The sequence below is a fragment of the Rhipicephalus sanguineus genome, chromosome 5 (assembly GCF_013339695.2).
Source record: "Rhipicephalus sanguineus isolate Rsan-2018 chromosome 5, BIME_Rsan_1.4, whole genome shotgun sequence".
Taxonomy (NCBI): domain Eukaryota; kingdom Metazoa; phylum Arthropoda; class Arachnida; order Ixodida; family Ixodidae; genus Rhipicephalus; species Rhipicephalus sanguineus.
Genome location: NC_051180.1, coordinates 6364952 through 6388245, shown reverse-complemented (window position 1 = coordinate 6388245; position 23294 = coordinate 6364952). Strand labels below are relative to the sequence as shown.

The 23294-nt window shown below is 47.2% G+C and overlaps 1 protein-coding gene across 1 annotated transcript in view; it reads right to left on the bottom strand.

Moving 5' to 3' along the window:
* The window catches only part of LOC119393148 (KAT8 regulatory NSL complex subunit 1), a 118048-nt gene that overhangs the window by 67128 nt on the left and 27626 nt on the right, over nucleotides 1-23294 (bottom strand). Inside the window, exon 3 of the mRNA XM_037659967.2 lies at nucleotides 7305-7392. Within this exon, the coding sequence (XP_037515895.1) occupies nucleotides 7305-7392 (88 nt within the window). The remainder of the gene's footprint in view (nucleotides 1-7304; nucleotides 7393-23294) is intronic.

Below are 23294 nucleotides of genomic sequence, written 5' to 3'. Positions count from 1 at the left end.
TACACCGGTGAGACTTGTATACTTTTTTTTTTTCAGAAAAACTGCCATTTTGAGGGGGGTGCGACATATACAAGGGTGCGAGTTTAAACAGGAAAATGCGGTAATAGCCCCTTCTAATCTCAATACGCTTTTCCGCAGGACGCCAGTGTACTGCGGCAAAAGTGGCTTAAAAAGCATTCTGCACGCAATAAAACAAGCATCAAGAAATTTGAGAACCACTGTCCTTTTTTATTGCGATAGCAATTATATAGACACTCTCAAGGGGTTTGTGCCGTCATGTCCCGTATAAAGTCCAAATTGATAACATGCCCCATCACATAGTATGTTCAACCGCGGGTAAAAGCGCGCCAGTGCCGGTGACCAATGCAGCTGAGGCAGAGATCAAACAAGCCAGCCCATCTGTCGCTCGGAGGGCGCATGCGATAACACCACTCCGCTAGGGAGGCCTGCCGTCGAAGCAGAGAGGAAACGCCCCACCCTTCTTGAACTAGCATGAAAAGATGTGAGGGGGGGCTGTCACTCGAGCAGCAACATTGAACTTTGATTCTAAGGGCACGGTCAGGATCGCTGGCGTGTGCGCTATCTCGGCAGCCATCGGCGGGCTGCTCGTATATCCTGCTACGTGCTGCGCTCTTAATGCGAAGACGCTGTGCAAAAAGAGCATCTTTCCCCGGAGCGGCCGTATTCTCTTACGCCAACGTTTTGTAGAGTTATGCGAGATCGAATACAAAGGAGTTTGCTGCCAGCCTTACTTCGTATAACATTACGATTTGTTGAAGGAAAGATTACTTGTAAGGGCTCGTTTTTCTTTGTTAGACAGAATATTAATGAGAACTAACAGACAGCAACGCCAAAAAAAAGTATAGGGGGTGTCATTTGTAGTAATTAGAATATAAATGTGAAGAAAGTAAAGTGGACGAAAAGATAACTTGCCGTTGGCAGGGACCGCACCTGCGACCTTCGAATAACGCGTCCGATGCTCTACCACTGAGCTACGGCAGCAGTCATCTCCCCGTCCACTTTTATAGGGTATATATGTGGATCAAGCTTAGGAGTGTTAGTCAGCGCCGATCGCAGCTATGGCGGCGAGTGTGAAACACTTTTTGGCGTCACGTAGCACGTGATCTATTTATGAGCAGGCAGCTGACCAATAATCCCTCGCATACTACCTGAAGGCATCAAGTCTGCCAGAACAAGACCCTCGCTATGAATGAAGAAAAGATTACTTTTAAGGGCTCGTTTTGGCTCAGCTTGGCGCAAAAATACAGAGTTGTATCAAATTGGCACAACTGTTGCATCACTGCTCTCTGAGAAGGCCGATCAATATGCAGTGCGAGGCAACTTGTCAAATGACAGTGAAACGTACACGAATTTAGACTGAAAAAAAAAAATTGAATCGTTGGGACGGCACATCACAAGTTGCCTTAGACACGCCGAAGTTGTAAAACCTGGATATAACGAAATTGGAAAAAGTTCGCGAATTTTCGTTACATCCAGGTTTTCATTACATGCAGTTTTCGAGTAAAGACTAGAGAAACTATCTCGAAAACCAAACGAAGACGCGGCGGACGCCAGTTCAGTGCCACTCACCTCAAATATTTATTTAGCACAAAAAAACTGCGTTATATTGGCTTGTGTCTTTCACGTCAAAGATGAAGTCACGTGGCGGTTCAGAGTAACCAACTCATCCAATGCTGCCTCGTCATCCTGTGAGCCAACGTGACTGCGCAGAACGTCTAGCGCGTCCAAGACCTCCTTCACGGTAGGCAACGGCGATGTATCTGCCTCTGACGAACCTTCACCATCACCGCGATCTTGGACAGTTTCTACAAGTGCCACATCCGGCATTTCTTCAACATGGGATTCTTGTGTCAATGCCGTCACTTTTGCACAAAGCAAGACCGTGACGCGTAGTTTGCTCTGCTTTCCGCCTCGACAATCGTGCCCTTTAAGCTCCAGCGTGCGATTCAGCAACATCTGGTAAAACAACGCCGTTTCGTCGGCGTTGTACAAGTCTGCCGCCTCATAGCGGTCCAAGATGCCAGGCAGCTTCTCAGCCACCCACGAGGCAGAGGCATCGCTGTCAGCAGATGCGGACTCGCCGCTAATCACTCTACCGACGACACCGTGCCGGTTATTGAACCCTTGCAGCCAGCCGTTACTTGCCTTGAAATCGTCATGGCCAAGAATCGACGCAAAATCCTTCGCTTTCTGCTGCAGGACTGCGCCACTTATGGGCACGTTGCGTGCCCGTGTGTCCAGAAACCAGGTGAAGGCGGCCTTGTCCACATCAGCGTACGTTGACTTCTTCAGTCTTTTCTTCTTCGAGCCCGTGCCTGACTCCGCTGCCTCGCGGATGCTGTCCTTTGCACTCAATATCGTCGACAGGGAGCTGGCTGGGATATTAAATCGCGCAGCAACGTCCTTTTTCTCACACGCGGAAACCGCATTTACAATCGCAAACTTTTCTTCAAAAGACAAAAACGTTGGGATTTCTCGGCACGGAGCTCATTTTCACAGCGAGAGCAGCTGAGAGGCCTAACAAGAGAGGATACACGACGTACCCAACGTACCCGTCCATGGAGGAAGCAAAAACTAAGGAGAGGCCCTGACGTCACATTCGTGAAGCCTCCGCATCGCGAACGCCCGCATTGCCTCCTAGCGAAGGAGCAGCGAAACATTTCGTGATTTCCGCCGCGTCGTTTGCAAGCGCATGCGCGCATCGAGCGAGTCGCGAAACTTTTGCAGCCTTTTTTTTTTGTTTGTTTTTCGCCGTGCAAGCGGCGTAGTCGATTCACGTGTGCTGCTCCTTGTGTGCGTTCGTTAGGAAAGCTACGCAATGCCCAGCTGTTGCATATACCCGGTGCAAATCGCGTGCACTGCGGACAGTACCAGGTGTCACTTTTCATTTGTACGTATACGTTCACTTCATTACTGATCACTAAGGCATGGTATTTGCATGCGGAGCTCTCGGATGTGCGCTCTGTTGCTTCTTACTCGTTGTGTCAACTCAGAACACACGTGAAATTTTGTTTTTGGCGTCTGACGCGCCGTACATACCATGCACTGAAGGCATCGTACGTTTTAGAGTGTGTCATTCAAACGAAAGGGCAATAAACTTTTGTTGTTGTTATCGGATTACGTGGTGTATGTATTGTGCGGTGTGCGCTCGCTGCGTGCTTGTGTTGTGTGCGCAGTGGAATTACAAACTTTACGTGCACGATCGCGTATACAATACAGCGGTGTCTTCTTTTCGACTTGAAGTTACATCAACTATTGGCCGCAAGATTGAACAGAGTCGCCGCCTGGTGGCTACTGGCTGAAGCGCGCCTAGTGTGGATTGCTCCCTGCGTCGTCTGCTAGCCACGTCGTGTTTGCATGTGCGCGTACGTCCTGCACATTCTCAAATGGCGGTTTGTTCTGTTATGTTAGCGCGAGTTTAACTGCTCATACGTATACCTAACATGGTGTACAAAAGCAAATGAGCTTGCTCGGCTGCATGCGCATTGTAATAAGATCAGTGAGTGCGACTTTCGAGAGGGCTGTGTATTGGTGCCATACCCTTCGTTCGCCAGAATCATTTCAGTGTTGGTGCCGCTTTCTGGTACAAGCACGTCGTAATGTGCGCTTGGCATAGTCCCAAACATAAGGAGCATTAAATAGTGTGTGCATGCCGCGTTTTAGCGACTCGGTGGTAAACAAAAGCAAGGCTCATGCACTTTCGCGTTGTTGTTAGGTGTATAACTGCAGCACTGTAGTTCATGGTGAGCTTTAGCTGTGCTTAAGATGTCCTTTTATTGTACAGTCGTGGTCCCACTACAGCGAAATATTTCTATCAAGTGAAGTCTGACACTTCGGTACTCAAACTGTCCCCTAAAAAAGAAAGATAATGGAATGACACGGCAGTGATAAAACGGAGTTCCCGTGCGACCTTTGTTGCATCACTGTCGTGCACGTAATCAATCGATGAAAACTCGAAAACGTATGCGTATTCGCGCGGACAGTGCTATTGAACTCATTGCACAGGAACATGGGCTGGTATACAAAATGAAGAAGTAAACACTTAACCCTTTGCGGTCCGTTGTCGGGCAGCGCCCGACAACGCAACACGGCCGTAGCGGTCCGCTGTCGGGCCCCGCCCGACGGCGGCGGTGGAAACCTGCAGTAATAACCCTGGCCTGCACACAGGGGAATGCTTTGAGCGGTATCATACGTTGCCCAAATATCACTAAAAGAGTTGCCTGCAGAATGCAGGAGCAAAAATAAATATCCTGTGCGTTTCTCTTCCACAGCTTGTGTTTTTATTCGCGGCGCCAGAAACTGGCGAAATAGTTTCGGACCGCTAGAGCCGGAAAGTGGGTAAAGGTTTTGGACCGCAAAGGGTTAAGCAGCTTAGGCGTGCTACAGCAGTGCGTAGTACACAGAACACAAGCTAAACACGTACAGAAAAAACAACAAAAAACGTCGTATAGTGCATAAGCGCAGACTGTCACCCAGGGCGAGCATACCTTTCATCGGCAGATTGCGCTTCTCTCACTAGTAATAGTAACGTTGGATGACCTTCGTTCATCGATTCAACAATGAAGAGCGTAAATATTACCAGTAAGCTGCAATCAACGCACTTTATTCGCCGACAATCAACTCAAACAGCTCACAACGAAGCGCCGCAGTGTGCATTCGTATATGCGCCGCCGACCGCCTCTCCACACTACGCGGCGAATAGGTTGGCGTTGCGCCGAATAGCTACTGCGCTCACTCCATATACACGAGCAAAGAACCGCTAATCGGGCAATAGATCTGGAAATCGGGCTACGAGAAGGGAAAAGAAAGGCCTAACGCCCAGCAGAACGCATCAGTCACTGCTAGGTGAGTTTGAATACGATGAGGCAGGGGCTGAATGTTTTTGATTACGGTACGTACCGGTACCTTCTGTACTGTTGCACAAAAACGCTCCACGAAGAATTTCAGCACGCAGCGCTCGGGCCTGCCACACACGAACAGCCTGGTAAACGTCTGCTTGCAACATTTTACTGCGTGCAAACCGCACGATACGTGCTAAGTTTACACCATTATAATAATATCTGGCGTTTAACGTCCCAAAACCACAATATGATTATGAGAGACGCCGTAGTGGAGGGCTCCGGAAATTTTGACCACCTGGGGTTCTTTAACGTGCACCAGATCTAAATACACGAGCCTCAAACATTTTCGCCTCCATCGAAAATGCAGCCGCCGCGGCCGGGATTCGATCCCGCGACCTTCGGGTGAGCAGTCGAGCGCCATAACCACAAGGCCACCGTGGCGGGGAAAGTTTACACCGGGACTACAGATCCGAGCAGACGCGAACCTGCGCGGAGAGCACGCCGCGGGGCGTCTGCTGTTTTGTTTGCCCCATACCGGTTTGTTTGCCCCATAAATCTGACGTCACTCCCGCCACACTTTTCGCAATGCATTGGGATACGATAGGGGCTCTCCTTAGCTTTTCCTTCCTCCATGTACCCGCCTCACCGCTTCGTTCACCCGTTTGGCACAGTAGCGCCACCAGACGTTGCAACTCGCAAGCAAAAGCTGCATAGCGTGGCCTTCGAGATGGCGCGCCGCATTACCATCTCGAAGGCTTTGCAACGAGGAAACTCCGTTTGCCGTTAAGCGGCGCAAGCTATTCTAGCAACGCTTGTATCATCATCACGGCACGCCCTTGCCTGCTGCAATGGTATGCGTTCTAACTGCAGCTGCCCCCGTGTATTATTAATTTTCGTATTATAAAACTTATGCGTTGTATACAAGACTTTAGTAACGTTACGACTCAAAATAATAAATGATCAGTGCCGCAAATTCGTCACATTCAGGTGAATTACCGCAATACCTTCGTTACATGGAGGTCACAAGTACATGGCCTTCTATGGGGATGGTATTGGGGAATGAAAAAAATTCGTTAAATCCAGGAATTCGTTACATGCAGGTTCATTACATCCAGGTTTAACTGTAGTTGTAACAAAATTGTTTTTGAACTGCTCTGATAGCGTCTGCGACAATAGTTTGTGCACGTACTCACAAATTCTCATATTTTGCGGTCTAAAGTCCACAGGAAGGTGCAAAAACACGCACGAAGCGAAAGCGAAACCATCAGTACGAACACATGCAGATGCTGATACATGCAGAAGCACTGTCGGTCGCCGCCAACCCCCGAGATCGCTGGCTTGAGGCTTCTTTTTGTTATGCTGCATTTGGTTATACAGGCAGTCCGCTCTAGCTTTAACAAGATATTTCACATAGTTTGCATCAGCTACCGACTACATTTAATGCAAGAAGCCAATTCAGGGATCTCCATCACGGTGACCGCGTGAGGCAGGCGCTCCGTTTTCTGAAAGGAGAGTGATTGTAAACTATCGTGTGCTTTCTGTTCGTCGAAAATTATTATTTTGACAGTAAAGAACATATTTCATTTCGAAAGTACTAGCAGAAATGGCCTGGAGGGCTTCTGCGAGGTGTTTTTGTAGAGCGCCGACAGCAAATCCTATGGGGAGCGCGCGGCGGTATCCTGCCTAGCACGCAATCGAGGCGCATCCAATAGAGGGCAACTCCGTAACTCCTCGCGCCCAATAAATATAAAACACGCATGGGAAGTCGTTAGTGGAAAAAAGTTACGGAACACTTCATTTTTTTTTTCTTTTTTCATTTCTTGGTTAGCACCACGCTTTCCGCATGCCTGTCTCGCAGTAAATATGGCGTCCCCGATGCCGGCTGGACCACGTGCGGCCGCAAACGTGCAGTTTCGTTATCCGAGTAAGATATACTGGAAGTGTGACAGAAAGTGGCTGTCAAACAGAACAAGCAAGTTATGTGCAACGTCTTTGTTGGAATAAGGTAATGTCAGCCTGAATTGTCGGCAAATGCTGCGAGAAAGCAAAAGCGAAACTGGAATTGGCTGCAAGCTGCCGGACTAGCTGCGTAGTAACAGAAACATGCGGAGGCCCCGCCTTCGTAGCCTTCGCTCCACTGCCCGTATAAATTGTCGCCGAGCACAGTGGCAAGGTAATGAAAGAGCCAATATAATTAAAAACTTGGAGTAGTATAACAATTCTTAGTATTTTTTACGAATCCTTCATTGTATTCATTAAACTTGACAGGTCTTGCTATACAATAAAGTAGTTTGATCAAATTAACAATGAAGCCATTTGCAAAGAGCTACTATTAAGGTAATACTTTTGTTTTGCGACACGCTGGATAATGAGTACACAAATCTTCTTTCCTCATAAATCATTTGTTAATGCTAAATCTCTAATTCAGAAGTCCAGACATACTTCCTTAATGTTGCAGATGCTCTCAGGGCAAGCTTTTGAAGTTCTCCAGTCCGTAGCAGCATTTCAAAGTGCAGCTTCAGTGGTATGTCTGTAAAAAAAGTGAGAAGTTCATCAATTCCATGTGAACGACACCAATGCATAGCTCAGTGTGTTTGTAGGTTCAACTATCAAATCAGACGAGAATGGTAAGGTATTGTCAGACTGATCACGAATGAAAGATAGTGACACTTCCTTCTTCTTTCTTTTCTTTTTTACTTACAGAGCTGAAGTTCAAGGGTCAAGCTTGCAGACACCATCACATAAACATCTGCCATTAGAACACACGTTTTACAAACCCTTCAAAGGACACGTTATAGACTGGCTTGGGATGATGATGATGATATATGGTATTTTATGGCACGAGGGCCCGTGGTGGACAAACAGCGCCAGGTCATGGTATGGGATGTGATCAATGACGATGTTAAAGGGACACTAAAGGCAAATAAAAATTTATGTCAGAGTGAAAGGTCCATGTTTGAGAACGTTAAAACGTCGACATTATCAATAGCAGTGCTCTAGTAATCAAGGAATTAAGGTAAATGGAATGTTTTGGAATGAGCCCAATGACGTCAAGAGTCCCAGAGTACAAATTATCACTAGAATTTAAGGAAAGAAGACTTTTTAAGGGCTCATTTTTCTTTGTTAGACACAATATTAAGGAGAACTAACAGGCAATAATGCCAAGGAAAGTATACGGGATGTTATTTGTAGTAATTACGATATAAATGTGAAAAAAGTAAACTGGATGAAAAGATAACTTGCCGCCGGCAAGGACCGAACCTGTGACATTCGAATAACGCGTCCGATGCTCTACCACTGAGTATTCAAGCTACTTATGATACAGAAAACATTCCGATCATCTCAAGACATAATAAAATGCTGCTTGTGTGCTTCTGTTTGATTCATGGAAAAAAGGACTTGACGTTACAGTGGAGAACGGCGCAGGTTGTGCAAAAATTCCATTTTCACAGGGCTGTGCTCTGCTCGGACGGTCGCGTCTCAGTGGTAGTTTCGGAACGCAAAGTTCGACAAAATGCTGTGTCCATGTGATGTGTAATGTGCCCTTCAGAGCAGAAAACAGCGTTGGCTGGCGGGCAGTAAAGGCGGGCAATGCTAGGGAAGGCAAATGTTACGTCGGGAGGTTTTTTCAGGTGCGTGATTTGAAGTGCGCTGTAATGGAGCGCAAAGTCATGCTTGCATGTCAACCAACGCGCATGTGAAACGCTCCCACCGCTTATTGCTAGCCTCCTTATATACTCGGCTGCATTGCCGAATCAATGCTTTTTGTTCCTTGCTACTCATCTGGTTTACACGGTGTCAGAAGTGGGCACGGCAGTTAGCCTCTGCCGTGCAGCAAACCTTTCCATGCGACTACAGCTTTAACGGAGGCAATACGGGACGAGCGTCCCTCATGCCCAAGTCCGAGACAACGGCCGAATCGTCAAGAACTGCAGACGCACCGATGAGTTCGACACTCCTACTGCCCCCCAAGCCTCTCGACACCACTGGCGACGTTTACCATAACTAGAACATCTGGAAAAGTGAGTTTGAACTTTTCGCAATAGCAACAAAGCTGAAGCTACAGCTGCAGGATGTTCAGGCCGCTACATTTTTAATGACAATTGGCGAGTCGCCCGCCGACGATGTCGCTGGACTGTCTAGTCACACTAGGCCGACGATGACGCCGACGATGACGCCGACGCCTCCAAAGACAGCATGTCGTAGTAGTGTAACATGATGGCAGACCAAAAACACCAGCAAAACGCATTGGCAGGTCGTCGGGAGATCTGTGGCTGAGTGAAAATTTGCCCATGTCGTTGCTTCGAATGTCAAAGGAGGAGATCTTGGGGGAGATAACAGAGGCCCCCCTGGAGATCCTTGGGGATTTGACAATGGGCACCTTGCGCGCCCCTCCTGATGCGTTTTCTTTGCTTCCACTTTGTCCTCCCCCAAAGCCACCGGAATGGGTGGCAAGGGCTGCTACCCCGAGAGGGAAAAATGGTAGGGGAGGGAGGAAGGCTTAAATGAGGCGCAGGTGGTCCCCTGTTTTCAAATGTTGCGTGCAAGTTTTGTTGGTGTCACTGCGAGCGCCTTCTGTGTGACAAGAGAATCAGCCGACGAGAGGCTGGGAGCACGACAAGACGCAGACGGCGTCTTTCACAGACGACCGGCCGACTGTTGGCGTCGTTGCAGTGTAAATAGGACGACAACATGACAAAAGACACTCCCGGCGACAGTCGGCAGACCGAAATCGGTGTCGTCACTCTAGTGTAAACGCGCCTATACAACAACGCATGCGCACAATGAAATAAGGCATGCACAGAACGACATATGACTGTAAACTTGAAGGAGAAATCTCATTGATTATACTTTTGCGACAGAGGATATATGGGGGCAAGAGCTAGCCAAAAGACTTTTGAAGGATGCAAAGGATGCTGGTGTGTTGCCACACGCCCATACTCTTTTAAATAAAAAAAAATGATGCAACTTGTGCAAGGAAAACAGCACCAAGAGTTGCACAACTCTGTATCAATGCTCACCGATAAGCCAGTCATACATTTTTCACATAGTGCGACAGCAACTGGCCGCTTCTGATAACAGACAAGGCAGTTGAAGCCGAGCGCTGGCGCATAGAAGTAGCACGCGACGCCCTCGTGAATCTATATGCATGCGCTGCATTTACAAATCTCGCCAGCAGTTAGCACACCACGGACAGCCAGCCACGCGTTTGTGTGTTCCCTTCAAGAGTGGATTGTACTGTCAGGGTTCGTACAGGTTTCCAAGAGAAAAATTCAAGGACTTTTCAAGGACCTTCCAAAAAATTTAAGGAACACGACTGTCGTTAACAGTAAATTTTATTGCACAACACAAATGATGCTCACTTATTGAACAGTTTCACTACATTAGAAGCTCTGAGGCTCAGAGCAGGTCTTTCAGTTTTTCTTCTATTTGTGTCTTAATGCTGTCAAGTTCATCAGTCTTAACTTTTGCAGTCTTTCGCAGGCTGTTAAATTTCACTACATGTCTGATGTCTCCAGTTGCTTCTGCCTTTTCGGCAAAGCCATCAGTAGAAGTTATCAAAAGCAACAACTGCTTCCAGTTCCTTCCTCTTCAGCTGCATACATTCAAGTTTCTCGATAATAGTCTTTTTGTCTGATTGGAATTTTCTTGGCCCTTTCTCTTTTCCGATTCTAGGTGCACCATAGTGCTGCCTCGCTGCGTACACAGCCAATCTGAGCTCTTTTGTTATGGCGACATTTAAAATGGCATCTGCCCTCCCCACTGAGTCACATATGACACGCTGTAAAATATACGACAAGCCCTTCAAGTTCTCTACGGAGATTTGGCGGTTGGCACTAAACCCTCGTTCAACACTTGCTTGTCCACGGCTAAGAAGAAGGAGCTTGACTGTTTTCCATAGCTCTTTGTAGGAGGGATGGAAGCTCAAGAGTTCGCGAAAGAACTCATCCAGCCTGCTAATGCTCCTCTCAAAGAGGCGAAGCTCGTGCTTGAACTCTTCCAGCATTTCGGTGTACTCTGCAAGTACACATTCCCACCGGCTGTCGTTCAGTCTTCCTGCCATGGTCAAGGTGTCTAGCACCTTCCTTAGGCCGACCAGGCACTGATCCGGCTTTGAGCACATGAGCCGTGGGTCTAGAGAGGACAGGTTTCTAACCAAAGATGACTTCAGGGGACTTCGTTCCAGTATTTTCTTGGTCACAGCTGCCAAAAATTGCACTCCATTCTGAATTGAAATGCACCCTTTGCACTAGCTTTTGAATCCTTCAGTGCTTGTTCACACTTGTGACCAATATCCACTTTTTCAAGTGGAGCATGGTTAATGGGGTTATCAACCTCCACCCTCAGCAGACCATCAACTCCTCCCAATGACGACAACACTGAGGCTTTCATGAATTTTGAAAGGAGCTTCCGCACAATACAGTAGAACCCCGCTGATACGTTTTTGAAGGGACCGTAGGAAATAAACGTAAGAGACGGGAAACGTAAGAGCCGAAAAACAGGAAAAACGACAAAATATTTAGTGGCACAGAATTTTATTTCACTTCTTACGAGCAGCACGAAAATTGGCGCGCTCAGCCGCGATCTAGTCGATGGATAGAAACGCGGAGCTTAGGACGGCCTTATCCACAGAAATGTAATCAACGTATGTGATTTTTTTAACACCAACAGCTGTAGGCATGAAAGAACTAAGCACACGCAATCACGACCGGCGCGGCGAGTCCGACCGCGAATCGCACGCACGACCGTGCGAGCTCCAACCAGCTCGAACTCCTCCCGTTCTCCGACAAATAACGATGATGATGAGTCTACGCCAACGCGATGGCAGAAGTGAATGCCAATCTCGAAGGCCTTGCTTTCGCAAGCAATTACGTCATACACGCCATGTTTGTGCAATGCAAATCTCAGAGGCTATGCTTTTGTCAATAGTAAATGCCAATCTCGAAGGCCTTGCTTTCGCGAGCAGGTACGTCATAGACGCCATCTTTGCAATTTGAATCTCGAAGGCCATGCTTTTGTTTGCATCAATTGAAAGATTCTGTTGCTTGCGCCTCTCATGCGGCTAATATTACGGTCAAACGAGGCCAAGCTGCGTGAAAATGCACCATGGCCGCTCTCTTTGGTAGTCACTCGGTCGGCTCCGGGCGCACTTCGCGACGTATCATATGGGAACGGTCCGACAGTTACGACGTAACAGCGGGGTTCCCAATACATTGTATCCTATGGGAGCTATGCCGGGACCGGCGGAAAACGACGTAACAGCCGGGAAAACGCAGCAGTGAGGAACGTAACAGCGGGGTTCTACTGTACTTTCAAGGTCTCTCCCAAGAAAGAAGATCATGGGTTTGTTGGACTGAAAGTCTTTCAAGAATGGCTGAATAATCGATGCGACACAGACGGCGAAGTTCAGTTTTGCCAGTCAGTGTCAAGGAGTCGGGACAAAAGCTATTCACATTTTCAAAGGATGCACACTTCGGTAAGCTCACCTGCTTGCTTCTTGTGGACTCCATGTATTTCTTCATATCATTCCAAAGAAGCAAAGCTCTCTCGATCACAAATGTGTTTTTCACCCATCGATGGGACACAAACGGCAGAGGAAGTTTGTTCTGGTTAGTCACGGTTGAAAAATCATCCCTTCGTGCAGGCGAATCATGGAAGAGTGCACTCATGCTTGACAGTAGAATGTCAATAACCCACTGCTTTGTAGGCATTATGGACAGTATGGAGGCCACACGTCCCGAAGTCGACACATTGGACCTGGTGGTTTTCCTGAAAATGAGCTTGCAGGTTCCTGAAAAACTTTAGGTTCACATTCTGCCCGTCCATAGAGATCTGAAGAATCTTGCCAAGTGGCAAAGGCTCCAAAGCCTTCAGAAGTATCTCCTGCATATCGTCTGTCGTGGAGTGCCCCATGAAAGCGGAGGTGCAGTACCTAGTGACCACCTTGTGTGAGGAGTCCCAATACTGCACATGCACGTCCATTTGCTTTTCTTGCAGGAAGTCGTTCGTTGACTCATCAAAAAGCACGACGTATTATTCGGACTTCTGTACCTCTTCTGTATTATTCGGACTTCTATACCTCTTCTTGCAAGCACGACAAGAAAAATGGCCTAAGCCCATGGCAAGCAACATACGCAATTTTTTCTTGTCACAAGAAAATGATTTGGCCACCTCGCTGTCAGGAAACATCCACTTGAACAAGTCTCCGGTGTGTGCCGACGATCTGTACGAGTAGTGGGAGGTAATCACTTTCATTGTCCACAGAATTTCCGCATCGGTAACCACCTCTTGCGACTTGCAGGCACTGCTTAGATCGGTCACTTGGGATGGAGCCGACCTAGTGGGCCGCTCACTTGTGCTTGCTGTCAGGTAGGTCTGCATCGAGTTTCCAGCTGCCATTTTCATAATTCCACAGTGCTTTGTACTTTTTGCGTGGTCTTGAGAGCAGATTCACCCATAGAAGCGATGTCGAAGGTCTTCTTGCACAATGTGCATTTTGCACGGTGGGGGTCAGATGTATCCGGCGCAATCCAACGCTTATAATCATCGTTGCTGAGCCAAGCGCTCTGGAAGTTACATTTCCCAGGCATGACTCCAAATTATGCCACCTGCATGCACGATCATGTGAAATTGAATGCGCGCCGCAACCGACACTTGCAAAACAAAACACCACCGGAGCACGAGCAAGCACTGACAAGCTGCAGAGCGCACAATGTGGCCAACATGCTGAGGTGGCTGAGGCTAGTAGAGTGTGTTGTATTTTTTTTAGGGGGTTGCTGAGGGATACCACTAAAACCAAAGCCAAAAGAAAACATTTCAAACACTAGTAAAGTCTACTGCAACAAGCGCATTCGTGCAACTTTTCTTTTATCCGGAGAGCTCAAGATGCTGTAGCCTCACTGTGGCCATCAGCTTATGGCTTCTGGCCAACCGAAACCAAACCAAGCCAGATAAAAAGATGTAGCCGCGGGTGTGTGCATGCCTCGATCTCGCCAACCTAATGCAGGCAGTTTGACCGTGTCTGACTTCGACTTCGCAATCACGATGTCGTGGAACGCGATAAGCAATGAAGTTTGCCCGGCACCACACTCAACTGCCATGAATTGCAAGTCGCGCAATCCGACCCTGAGAAAATCCCCAATATTCAAGGGTTTTCAAGGACCGGAACGAAATTCCAGGACTTTCAAGGCCTTCAAAACGAAATTTTCAATTTCAAGGGTTTTCAAGGATTTCAAGGACCTGTGCGCACCCTGACTGTACAGCGGGAGCCACCAAATGGTGTTCAAGAAGTGGCAGATCTATTTCCTCAGCTAGGCCTCTCACACGATGTGAGTAGGGCTGCCTCGCCAAAGGACGGTTGTGAATGAGAGCAGAACTGTACAAATCATTGCTATTAAAGTGTGAGGGGTGTTCATTGTTTCCGATCACTTTGAGAAAATATACGAAGGATGTGTAGGATCTCTGCAGGTGGAGCAACCACTTGTTGACGTAGAGACTTTCTACAGGACTCGTACAGACTGCAGAAAGTCGTAGAGACTTTCTACAGGACTCGTTTGGAAAGCACTTGCAGAAAGGCGAGTGCCTAGATGGTGGACAGGGTCAAGCATCTTCAAGGCGCTTGGTGTTGCACGCAAACTGCTAGACAATGGCACCGTAGTCGAGGCGTGTGCGTACGAGACTTTTTTTTGTACAAATTCTCGAGACATTTTCTGTCACTGCCCCAACATGGGGCAGTGACACGAACGAGCACAAAGTTTAAACTCAGTAGAAAGTTTGCGCTCGTCCACGTTTTCTACGTCCTTGTCTAGTTTGCGTGCAACCAATTTTTCAGTTCAGTTTCAGTTTCAGTTTATTGCAATTGAGATTACAATGATCGGTACAAAAAGATATGCAGACGAGGGTCCCAAAGTCAGTGACTGCAAACGGGACCCTCGGTTAAAAATACACAAAGAGAAGATGTACAGTAAAAACAGGGGGAAACAAATATAGGATACAATTCAAAAGAAAAAAAACATCAAAAAGTAACGCAAGTCAACTGTAGCATAAAGAAACATCAAACAATCAACGTTATACACCGAGAAATGGTCAGCATGAAAGCAAAAAAAGCTATCAGTGAAACTGTTTATAGAGAATATAAAGCTTTAATTCATGCCTAAATGTGTTTAAATAAGTCAGCTGTTTAAGTTGTAATGGAAGGTCATTCCAAATTTTAAGCGATGAAAAAGATGATGCCATTTTACCATAGTTGGTGTTACATCGAGGAAGAAGAAAATTAAGATTGTGTGCAAACCTAGTGCAGTTATTATTGGTACGCAATCTGCCATCAATATATACATAAGGTAGACGATTATGCAGTAATTTAAAAAAGAGAATACATGAATGATATTTAAACAAACCAGAAATTGGTAAAATAGAGTTATTTAGCAGAAGTGTGCAAGCATTCGATTGGAATGGACTATTAGTGATGATACGAATAGCCATGTTCTGTAAATGTTGAATAGATGATTCAATGCCTTCATGCACTTGTTTTCGAGATTTTTAATGTGTATGGCACAAACGTCAACTTCACGTCTAAAATGATGCCTAAAAATTTGTGTTCCATTTTGACAGGTAGCCGCTGACCGTGCAGGCCAATATCGAGATCGGCGTGCAGGCCTCCTTTAAGTGCGCCCAGCGTGTTGTCCGTCCATCCAGAGATCCCATGTAGTGTGATCACGCTGATGCACGCTTCTCTCAACGTCAGCGCGCCACGATTTACCCACCGTTTCGGGCAAAACGGAGAAATTAATAAAGGGCGGTCTGACGAAATTCGCGATGTATGCGAACCTCCAATTGGCGGTTGCTCCGGCAATTTGCGGACTTGCACTGCTGCTGGAGTACTTGCCTGCAACGCCTACTTCGAAAACTTCAATGACCATCTTTTCCATCCAGAACACATCGCGAATTCCGTCACAGTGGTCATTATTAAATTCTTTATTTTACCAGAAAGCATGGGCAAATGGTCGCATCATGACACGCTGACGCTGCGAGCAGCAGGTGACATGCTGCCTGTGTGTCACCACTGTGTTGCAGCAAAGCACATCTTTTCCGCAGGCGCGCATTTTAGTTGACCACAAGACCGGTTTTTTCCCTCTTTCTTTTTTTTTCTTGTGCTGGCAGCAGCAAGGCCCGCTGCTTTTTTCCCCCCCCGTTTCCCCAGTTTAGCGGCAAAATTGGGACCAGGTATTAAGAAAACATAACCCTTGGAGCAGTGGCGTAGCCGGAGACACATGGGACATAGAGCACAAGATGACATTCGACCCCACTTATCTGCCCAGACCTAACGTCGGATCAAAAAAAAAAAACAATTCTGCCTACGCCACTGCCTAGGAGCTGCAAACTAGCAGGCACCGCAAATGACCATTCTGATTACTTCCAGTAATTCAAAGTTCCTTGCATCCAGCTTTTATTGCGATAGCAATTATATGGACACTCTCGGCGGATTTTTGCCGTCGCCGTCATGTCCAGGATATGTATATGTATGTATATATATAAAAAAGGCACAAAGAAAAAATAAAGCAGAAGAAAAAAATCTGAAATACCTGACCGGGGATTCGAACCAGCGACCCCTCGCTACCCAGCGCGCTGCGTTAAGACAACTCAACCACACGCCATGTATGCCTCGCTACCCAGCGCGCTGCGTTAAGACAACTCAACCACACACCATGTATGCGCCGCCGAAATAAAGGCGAGCTATTTATGTTCATTTAGCGGTGGTGGTAGCAGATCTCGGAGGAGCTTCAGCGTGTTTTCTATCACGCAACGCGCCCACATTTTGTAGCGTTAGCTACACCGGCCGAGGCGGAGCAGTTTCGCATGGCAGTTTGAGAGCCGTACTGCGCATGCACGAGGAGCAGCGACGTCACATGGCACACAGATGGCGCACCGGAGCCGCCGCCGCCATGCGCGTCTCGCCGGTCTGTGCATTCTAGAGGAGTGATGTCATAGCCGTGGCAGACGCATTGCTGCCAGCGCGCGCCCAGCCACTGTGCACCTCCATTGCGCAGTGGCCGTCTGACGCTGAGCCGGAGCCGCTTGATAGCGCCTCTCATTTTGCGCGCATACGCAGACGTATCGGGGTGGGGGGGGTGGGGGATACATATAGCGGGGAGGAGGAAAATAAAAACGGACGGACAGGGTGGTTAGCCATTTGTCAGACTGGTGTTTGTCAGTGTGGTATAGCCATGGAGAAGGAGAGCGCAAATGCTGCTAAGTGGAGCAGAAAAGCGGAGGAGCTTGACAACCAAGAAAGCTAAGAAAAATGAGCTGAACCTTAGCTGACACTACGTATATCCTGGCATAGCTGAACTAAGCCACTGCAAATTTTTCTTTCAATTTGAAAACTGGCCTTGAGATGCACACGGCAAAGTGGTCCCTTTCTGAACCCACTCGTGATCTGGGAAAAAAAAAAAAAAAAACCCCGGGCACACCTTGCGTCAGACACCCCCTGTGGCAGGAGACGCAGAGGGGTCACTCCACGCGCCGCAATTTAAAAGAAAAAGAAATATCCAAGAGCGTTTGATTCTCCATAGTCAACACGCAGTCTTGGCCATTCCCCCAGAGTGGGTATGCGCCATAATTTTGAGGAAACAAACATTGTCGACACTTGCAGCGTGTTGCTCAAGCACAAAGCCGCCACAACTGTGACAGCTGTTAGTTCACGCTTGCCCTGTGCATGCCTGTGCGTTCTTTTCGGGCGTCCTTCTTTGTGCTTCAGCGGCGCGCTGCAAGTATCGAGCTGCTTGTCGTTCTTCGTGTGACATTCCAATTTTTTGCTATCGCATTCATTCGTCCTTACGACCAAACTCACTTTTTTTGTATGTTTAGTTGATTCGAAAACCCGCTTAATTAAAAGATTTTTCACATTCCCAGTGACTTTGAATTAATGAGCTTTGACTGTATAAAGTTAGTGTGCCACTCTTAAAAGCTAGCAATTTCTTAGCGCTGCTAAGTTTGCAGTGGCGCTGCCATCAGGAGCAAGCACTTTCACGCACTAACAGATTATGTACCATACATTTTTATACTGTCAGACACCATGAAAATACGGCACTTGCTTCTAGATTGCAAATGACTAACATCATTTGCAATCTACAAGCGCACGGGAGAGGAGGTGCCGTACACTGACACAAATGGCGCTACTTTACTTTTTAGTTATTTTTAGGGACTTCAGTCAAGCCCGCGATTGCTCTTCCCTCCAGCGTTTTCGTCGCTACATCTGAAGGGGGAAACAACCCAATGGAACTCGCTGCAGACGACACTTATCTCAACTGTAGTAACAAACAGGAAGTCAATAAAACGCAGCAAAAAGTAGTGCGCATGTCGCACACTGAGCTTGTGAATCACCCTAACAAGGTTGTACTCGTGCCGTGGAAACCCTACATGCTTACTACCTCAAACACTGACGTTGTCAATGGTTTGGTAAACGGAGCAGTGGGAACTCAACGCACTTCCTCAGGTTTCACAGTAGTGGAGCTGCATTTAGCGCAGGATTTAAAGCTACACCGAATTATCGGAAAATGGTCGCTAGCATATGCATTCTTAACTCAATTTAAAGAGAGGCAAGAGGGTTGAAGATGTAATGCTGAGATCGACAGAGGAATAAGTTTCGTTGGGGAGGCATGGTAAGTATGTTCCTTCCTGTTTAGCAGACAGGCGCCAGTAGATGAGAGAAACTCCTCAAATGGCCTTGCCGATCGGTGCGAAAGTCGTCCCACGGGCTGCTGTGTGTGTAGAAATCGCCAAGGAGGATGTATGGTTCCGGCCATTCACCGAAGAGTGCTCGAAATTCATGTTTCTGTAGTTGACAATTTGGGGGCATATAAGTTGAGCAGACCGTAATAAGTGTTGAGAAACAGAGCCTCAACGGTCACTGCTTCCAGCAGTGTTAGTAATTGCAGATGTTGACACACAACACTTATCAACTGTAGTAGTAGCATTGTCAAATGAGGCAAGAGCATCATCGTGGTCTTACCAGAAAATAATATACTGGCATAGGAAAGTTGTACGTGTTAATTCAGGTATGTTTCCTGCGCACACAGCACCTTTAGACACAATTTACTTGGAAGTTCTTGTACATCGTCTAGGTTGTCTAAAAGTGCTCTGATGTTCTGTTGTATTATTGTGCCCATGTTAAAAGTGAGCGTGTGCTGTGTGTCTCAGAAGGGAGACTGATTTATTTTACAGGGCCTTTGTCAGGCCCTGTAATTGCTGTTTTGTCTTTTTTGGAGCAGTCGAGAGATTCTCGACACTTCCTTGATGCTGCCTGCGCCTTTCTACTTGGAGTCATGTCCCTTGCCTCGAGAGGCAACGGACAGTCACTCTAGTAGTGATTGGGGCGTACCTGTTTAGCTTCTGGGCTGCCCTGGCTGACGCCAGAGCTTGCCGAGGCCGCTGGTGCGACCGTGTTGAGGGGAGTTGTGGTGGGCGGGTTCGAGCCTAGGATGCCGGTCAAAGCCCGAGGGCCGTGGAATCAATACGCATGCTCCAAGTCCCCAGCAGAAGTGACCCTGTTTATATACAACACACCCTTTTTATCCTAGAGGGTGCCTCATATCCGGCTTTGCACTCACGCCCTCTACATCCCCCCTTTTGGGAAAATAAAGCAACACCTCACTCTCAGCTATATAACATAACCAATGCCTCATAGCACGCCCCACAAGTTCAGCCGCACCAGTGGCCTAATGCAAAGTCCAGACTGAGTGCGCACAACCAACGCTTCCTTTACCCACAGCAACTGTGAATAGGAAAAAAAAAAAAAAATTGATGCATTTCCTGAAACAGGTACAGCGTTTCATAAAACACCAATTCCAATTCATATTTGAGTCATGGGTGATGTTATTTTCAGGTCAGGCAGAACAGAATAAAAGCACGACAGAGTGCTCTAATGTTATACAGTAGAACCCCGCTGTTACGTTCCTCACTGCTGCGTTTTCCCGGCGGTTACGTCGTTTTCCGCCGGTCCCGGCATAGCTCCCATAGGATACAATGTATTGGGAACCCCGCTGTTACGTCGTAACTGTCGGACCGTTCCCATATGATACGTCGCGAAGTGCGCCCGGAGCCGACCGAGTGACTACCAAAGAGAGCGGCCATGGTGCATTTTCACGCAGCTTGGCCTCGTTTGACCGTAATATTAGCTGCATGAGAGGCGCAAGCAACAGAATCTTTCAATTGATGCAAACAAAAGCATGGCCTTCGAGATTCAAATTGCAAAGATGGCGTCTATGACGTAACTGCCCGCGAAAGCAAGGCCTTCGAGATTGGCATTTACTATTGACAAAAGCATAGCCTTTGAGATTTGTATTGCACAAACATGGCGTGTATGACGTAATTGCTTGCGAAAGCAAGGCCTTCGAGATTGGCATTCACTTCTGCCATCGCGTCGGCGTAGACTCATCATCATCGTTATTTGTCGGAGAGCGGGAGGAGTTCGAGCTGGTTGGAGCTCACACGGTCGTGCGTGCGGTTCGCGGTCGGACTCGCCGCGCCGGTCGTGATTGCGTGTGCTTATTTCTTTCATGCCTACAGCTGTTGGTGTTAAAATAATCACATACGTTGATTACATTTCTGTGGATGAGGCCGTCCTAAGCTCCGCGTTTCTATCCATCGACTAGATCGCGGCTGAGCGCGCCAATTTTCGTGCTGCTCGTAAGAATTGAAATAAAATTCTGTACCACTAAATATTTTGCCGTTTTTCCTGTTTTTCGGCTCTTACGTTTCCCGTCTCTTACGTTTATTTCCTACGGTCCCTTCAAAAACGTATCAGCGGGGTTCTACTGTAGAACCCCTGCTCAGCAGTAGCCTCCTCAGCTATGGCAGAACGCAGGGCACAAAAACCTCGCATAGGCAGCGAGCACCACAGAGAGCCTACAGTGAGCACTCGTGAGACACGGACGACAATCTTCACAGTAGAATTTTCATATAAAATCAATCGAGCGCAGAAATGGCCCATTCATACATGCAGATGCCCACACATTCAGTAAACCAGAGCACATCGATAATTTTATAACATAAACTACCAACTATCCCAACATCAAGCATAGCAGACGATAACAGAGCTTCAAAATCTGTGAATGATGTATTCAAAGAATGAGGCAAAGGCCTCATGTTTAAGCTTGAGTTTCCTCAGCAGAAAAAGCTACGATTTCTGTATTTGCTGTTCTTGACTTATGGCCACATTTGTTGGGAATTCTGGCTGCGCTCGAAAAAAATTCTGAACTATCCATCAGGGCATTCGAGATAGTAAAGGATGGTATTGCCGTTGCCAGTCTACGTTCGGCTGTGGAAAAGACATGCAGAGAATCAAAGGAAGTGTCAAGACAGGTAGACAGAATGAAAAGTGCAGGTTTTCCAGGTCCTGTGAAAAAGTAATCCGAGCGGTAAAGTCTGCAAAAGGCCAGAAAATTTAAAAAGAACCGGTTGAAAAAACCATGTTCACACGCTATCCCGTGGATTAAAAAAATGTAGATACGGTGTGAAAGTTGCTTTTTTGGTGCCAAATAAACTAGGAGGAATTTGTGAATGTGTAAACAGAAAGGCAGAGAAAAAAAAGAGCAAAAGGAAGTCAGGCTGGGGCGTGAAGCACATATCTCTAGCTATTAGGTATGCCACAGGTGTTGTGCACAGTATTCCATTGTCATTACATGGGCCAGACAGGAAGATGTGTAAATGTTAGAATAAGGGAGCAATGGCCATCGCATTTTGCTGCACATTGCCAGCAGTCTGGCTGTGAACCTCATTCCAGTAAAAACAAGATTGCTGCAAGGCATCACGACCAGGCAACTCGAGAGATGATCGGGGCTTGGCATATACAAAATCAAAGAGTCATGACAGCTTCCCATGTTTTGCTTTGCAGCATAAACAGATAATGTATTGAAACGAGTAGAGGGTTATATGTTTTTTGTTATCTGTGCATAGCCACGTGTAGCTATATATTTGTGTTCTGTGCATTTGAATAAAAGTTCAGCCGAGAGTTCCGCCGCTTAAGTTTAGAGTGTTCCTCTGTGATTTTGCCGTACTTCGTGGTGCCGTTTCATAATTATGAAACCATCCGCACTGGAGGGTACCTTTAGAATTATCGTATTTACTTGAATGTAATGCAAGTTTTTTTTTTTTCCCTAGATTTTTGCTACCTGAAGTCGACCCTCACAATCTATACTGAAATTTAAGATGTCTAAAAAGTGCAATGATGCACCCAATTCTGGTTGACTACGCTTTCGGCCATTTCACGATTTACAATGGCAACATATGCTACCCGAATGCCATTTTTTTGGTCCACTACAAGCAAATAACCATTCTCTTTGTTTCCGTTCTGTGACGGCATGCACTTCGCATTTGTTTGTGTGTCGTGTGTGGCGGTCTCAGTGGCTTTGGTTGCCCTCAGGTGTTTGGACTCCGCTTCGGCTTCCCTTGCAATGGGAACGTGTCGTGCTCAGTAGGACGCCCATTTTAAGAGCCATGCTATTTTGACGGCCGAAGAAATCGGCTGCTGCCAGAAGCCTTGACGTGAGTGAGGCGACCATCTGCGAGTGCTGGCTCCAGCAAGAGCTCCTTTTCAGGTGTAAGCACGGCCGAAAAGGTTTCCGTGCGCCTCGTCACGGCCGCCACTTTGAATTGGAGCAGTGTGTTGCTGATTTCGTCACAGAACAGCGCAATCTCCTTAAGGTGGTCAGTGTTGAACTGATACAGTTCAAAACAAGTGACGTCACTTGGCAAATGGGCATCCCGTAGGGCATCCCGTAAACGAAGTTCAATGTGGGTTCGTGCGAACTACCACGTTTTGAAACAGTGTTTGAAAAATAAATGCTCTTTCTATGCCTCCGCTCGCCTCACGTTGTGTTGGCGGTCTTTCTTCTTTTTCTGTTGGACGCAACAAAAAGCCTCCCCTCATATTACTTTCGTGGTTTTATTTCTTCCTGGATGCAATGGTAAGTCGCCCCTCGAGTTACAAGAGAGTAAATACAGCACTGCATGTCCTTCGAACATATACAACAACTTTACCACCTTAAGGGAGTACACGGCAATGAATGTTTTGTTATTTATGAAGATAAAGTGATGAAATTTGGCATCCAGATGTGGTTTGTTACGTTGCTATTAAAACTGAAATTGCTTTTGAGCTGTTATGGTAGAGGTTGGCAGCCTTTTGAGGTGGAGGGCTGAGTCGTATGAAGCAGACACAGCAAATCTATAGAGGGGGGGGGGGGGGGGGTAAGAAAGGAAGTGGACACTTATGGCTAAGTGCAAAGAAGGGAGGCGATGCCAACTGGAGCAATCTTTCTTTGTTCTCAACACCATTTGAGATCGAAACAGCCATATCGGCCTTCAGACAGGGGAGGAGGGGCTCGTGCTGGGGGCCGCATAATATCGCTCGTGGCCTGCGGGTTGCCGACCCCT